The following is a 4,855-nucleotide window of genomic DNA, read 5'->3' on the forward strand; positions in this document are numbered from 1 at the left end:
CCCCCCCCAACCCACCTCACCCCATGTGTGCATATGTGTAACTCTAATAGGTACACGTGTGTAGACTCACACAAACAACTGCGTGGAAGCAGGTCACGGTCGGTCGTTGTAGGGAACTCCTGTGTTGCTGTAATGCAATCCTCCCATGGAGAATGTTCTGGTTTCAACCCTGCCCTGCGGAGTGTGCTTCCACTGCCAGGTACACAGACACAGCCCCAAGCCTACAGGGCTCGCCTTGAAGTCAGGCTATATGCCGACTATACTGCCGTTACTCAAGCTAATATTATATAACGACAACATGGCTTTCGGTTTGAGTTATCTGAGTTTACTTGTACAAAAGAGCGGTTGTTTTTAGCGGCAGCAGAGGCCGCTTTAAGACATGTCAGTGCTCAATCAAAACAACAAGAGCCTTTCACGTCTGGCAATCATCTCCAAGCATGTGGCTGCAGACAAAAGGAAACGGTTTGGAACAGTTTGGGTTGATTTTTGCCAAGAAGATTTTTCCTCCTTCATCCCAGACTCCTTTTTTCGGTACCTGTTTATTCCCTTTGAAAATGACCCCTCACTGCACACTGTGAGCCCTTGTTTTCTTCAAGCTTGTTTACTTCAAGAGTCAACGATGTTGTGTTGGTTTCGGGGTGTTTTGATGCTAATGGGGGATGTTCAGTGGGAGGAGCCAGCTGCTTGATGAGCTCCAAATGTTTAGCCGTTGCTGAAAGATGCTTAGTGCCTCTGACAGGTGACGAGGAGTGAGGAGGAGGCTTGGCTGAGAAGGGTTGCCCTGGATGACTAACTTCAAGGTGTGTGTGAGAGTTGCCACGGGCTCAGAAAATAGTCTGGGAAAATGCCTTGATGTAGTCGGCAACTTGGGGGTCAACAGGTAGGGGAAGAGTCACCTGGTGTGAAAGAGTCTTGTTTAATCAAGCAGTTAGGGCGTTGTTTGCTTAAATTTTGCCCTGTCACTCAAAGCATGACACACATTTTTAATCCTGTTTTAATTTGAAACTGTCTGTCATCTACTATTAAGTGAGGCTATAGTAGAAGCAGTTGCCATGTCACAGTGCTTTTTTAAAAATGAATCAAATTAAGTAACATAATTAATCCTACTTGTTGCTGTATTCTAGTGGTTTGTTTTTGTTTCCGATTTTTGGGTGAGTCATAACTAATCACTTACTTATTATAGAGAGCTAAATCTCTTCCTCAGTGCAGTTATTTCTGGGATGCTTTTGCATATCACTCAGTTTCAACCCAACCCTGTGTGGGAGTGCATACTGATATGGCAAATATGGTGAGTCAGAGAAGGAAAAAAAGGTGTTGACTATTTAAAACCGAAATCATTTATTTATTTATTCTATTTTATTTATACCCAAGTGAACGCTAGGGGTAAATGTTCTGCAGGGTGTTGAAGCAATTCCCTCAATTCTCAAGTCTCATATTAGTCCTGTGGGGCCCCCGTAGTGAAATATCAAAGGGAGAGAGAAAAGGGAAATTGAGGAGCAGGCGAGCTAATCAGGGTTAATTGTCTGCTGTTATTCCGACCTAAGGCATGCGAGAGATAAGATCGCTGAGAGGAGAAAATGAGGATAAAGGTATGACAGGGAAGATAGGAACGCTGGAGAAGAGTGTGACTAATCTAGAAGCAGAAAGGGATTGCACTGGTCAAACAACAGGAGGCTTGAGGTGTGTCTAAGACAGAGGAGATTGAGCATAAGAGAGAAAGCGGACGCACACATGAACACACACACACACACATTGTGCAATGCATATTTCACACCTGTTGAGCAGCAGCACGGTTTGCCCATAATTACAAGCATGAATCACGGCCTGCCGTCCGGGTGTCAGGAGGATGGAGGGGGGGGGAGAGGATGATGGAGAGCAGAAATGAAAAGAGGAAATGTTTGCAGGGCTCCAATGAAAGGCTGAAGCAGTGCTGAGAGAGTGAGTTAGCGAGCAAAGGAGAAAGTGTGAAAGAGAGCGCATGGGACGAAGAGAAGTGGACGTACATGAAGTTCCTTAATGTTGAAAATCACCTTTCAGCTCCAATTTTCCAATTTTCTCAGTTTGAAACCAGAGACAGGGGCACTGAAAGGTTTCCGCTCTTACAAATACACTGCCGCCCCCTCTCTCTCTCTCTCACACACACACACACACACACACACACACACACACACACACACACACAATCATTGTATACACTCTCAGCAATGCGAATTTAATCCACATATATAATTACGGCTACAAACATTCTCACAAACACTCACACAGTAACATGAAACACCTACACAAACACTCTGAAACCTAAACAAGAAGTCCACAGCAAACATACAACCCATACAAACACATTAATGTTTGTGATTGTAAAGAAAGCCACATGCCTTTGTTTTCGGGGTTATCGGTCAGGAATGAACGCGTGTGTGCGAGAGTGTGTGCACGTTCAGGCGACTGCTGTCCTGACAGACTGCTGCATTGAACATAGGAGCCATTTGTCTGACTGTCTGAAGCTATTAAACAAGGTTTTATTTGAAGCCAGAGTAAACCTCCGACAGCCAGAAACCTCTAAAATTAGATTGGAAACGGAAAAAGCTTTATTGGCAGTGTCAGATGACTCTGACCTGGCAAAATGTAAACAGACAAGGCCATCGCCATAGAGACAAAGGAATAAACTGGAATATTGTAAAAAAAATTCCTATAAACAGTGTGATGCGACCGGAGAAAAGCTAGGAAACTGTTGCTGGAGGTGATTTTCTTTTTTTCTGTTTTTTTTTTTTTTTTGCTTGTTGAGCTCCCTATCATCAAAATTCATTTAAAAACTCATCATCCAAGTTAAATAATGACAACACGTCTTAGAAAATAAATTTCACCTCTCTGTTTTTACGGCAAATACCTCTACAGCGTGAGCTATTTAACGCTTGGACACCCAAGACGTGAATGTCATTAAAGACACATCTCACAGTGTTTTCTTTGTTTCTCCATAGTCGAGCACCAGCTCGTCTTGCTATTGGCCGCTGCCATGGCCACCGCCGGGGATGCTCTCCACAACCTGGCCAGCGAGAGGAGTTCGATACAGAGCACCTATGAGCTCACCAAGTACCTGGAGTATCAGCTGAAAGAGATCAAAGACGTATATGTGAGTAGTTTTGTGATATGTTCAGTCTTTTACCAAAATGTCTGCATCAGAGAGACAAAAAGTAAATCATTTTCAAATAGGAATGCATATGCATGAAATACACAGGAATAAATGAAAATGCTTAAGCAAAACAGCTCAAAACTCACAAATGCACTATTTATCATAAGAATGTATTTAACAGTGACGATGAATATGATCCTTCACAACAATGAAAACGATAGATAGTTAGTGAACATCTAACAGATAAAGAGCCACATATCTGTTATGGTTCCTTATGAAATTATGGTGAAATTACATGTCATCAAACAGGCACTTTAGCCATTTGCAGTAACTTGCTGGCAGTTAATGTTCAAATTCACACTGTGGACGTTTGTGTAGTTAACAACTGAAACTACACACAATTTTTGGCCAGAAAGTCCAGAAAGTCCTCAATATGGACAAAAACACTGGGCCAACTACACATTACATCTACAGAAGCAACTCAGGCTATGGAAACTGATGCCATGAAGCACCAGGTGCACAATTTTTGTGCTGATTTTAATGTCAGAGGAGATTCAGAGCTCTGCATTTATTTACTCAGCAGAGCTTTGGTGACTTTTACATGTGATCCGCCTCATCACTTGGACATCCCCCTCTGTAACGTCACCTGTGGTAATGGGACTAAAAACACGTCAATTCAAAGATTAAGAGCTGTGGCTAAATGCTTTTGCCCACAGAGTGTATAAGGCAAGGACTAGTTCCCAAAGGGAAGCCTGATGGATGTTATATAGATAGCCACAGATGGCATTTCTCCACTTTCCCATGAATAAAGGAGTATTTCTTTTCTTATACTTGTAAACAAGTACAGCTTTTTGCAATAAATTTAACTGATTGACATTTAGCTGACATGTGGCTTTTTTGTAATATATTATAATGTCTTTCTCTCAGCAAAATAATTAATGAAGTAGCTTTTTCTTTTTACCAGTTTCTCCCTCGGGCGATTTTGCTAGCTGAGCTGCTCCCTGTGTGAATTAAATTTTTGGTTTGTAAACCACTTCAAAGTAACTTTCCCAACACTGCCAGGCCAAAGATAAGAAAAATAATAAACGTAACAGATAATGAGAACTGGGAACAGTAGCTTATTTTGAGTTTAGTTTTAAAATGGCTACAGTTGGGGTATATCTAAGCTCCGTGGGGAGCTGATTCCAGCTGTGGGCAGCAGGATGGCTAAAAGCCATTTCACCATGTTTGGTTTGAGTTGACCAATCCCTGCAGACTTGAGAGACCGTGCAGGCATGTGCTCAGTAAACATATTTGTGATATTTTTTGGACAACACATTGGGACTCAAGGTGAATTCTATATTTAATTGACAAACAGTGCAAGGATACAAGAAACTGGAGTTATGTGTGATCTTGTTGGTGTATCTCTGTTACATTTTGAAGACTGTCTAACATATACTACAGCAGTACACCTGACAAGAAAACAGAGCATGAAGGAGCTTTAATGCATCTCCCTCCTTTTTATTGCCAAACATAATTACATCTGTCTTCATGTAGTTGAAGGATGTTTTATTGCATTCAGTTGTTTACCTTCTCATGGTACATGGTACATGGCACGTTTGTGTGACTAGTCATATGGTGAGATTGAAGCAACCCTGTTGGACTCTATACATCATGGAGACCCCTTCATATTCATCATTATTAATACTAACTCTATACCCTGCTTTTTAAATATGATCTTGACTAACT

At 41.7% G+C, this 4,855-nt stretch overlaps 1 protein-coding gene across 3 annotated transcripts in view; it reads left to right on the forward strand.

The window, feature by feature from the left end:
* clcf1 (cardiotrophin-like cytokine factor 1) overlaps window positions 1–4,855 on the forward strand; it is a 17,516-nt gene that overhangs the window by 8,735 nt on the left and 3,926 nt on the right. For all 3 annotated transcript variants that reach the window (XM_005723152.1, XM_005723153.2, XM_005723154.1), the window contains exon 2: window positions 2,976–3,127. In XM_005723152.1, the coding sequence (XP_005723209.1) occupies window positions 2,976–3,127 (152 nt within the window). The remainder of the gene's footprint in view (window positions 1–2,975; window positions 3,128–4,855) is intronic.

Source organism: Pundamilia nyererei, unplaced genomic scaffold, assembly GCF_000239375.1.
Source record: "Pundamilia nyererei isolate P.nyererei 1_Seehausen unplaced genomic scaffold, PunNye1.0 scaffold00008, whole genome shotgun sequence".
Classification (NCBI taxonomy): domain Eukaryota; kingdom Metazoa; phylum Chordata; class Actinopteri; order Cichliformes; family Cichlidae; genus Pundamilia; species Pundamilia nyererei.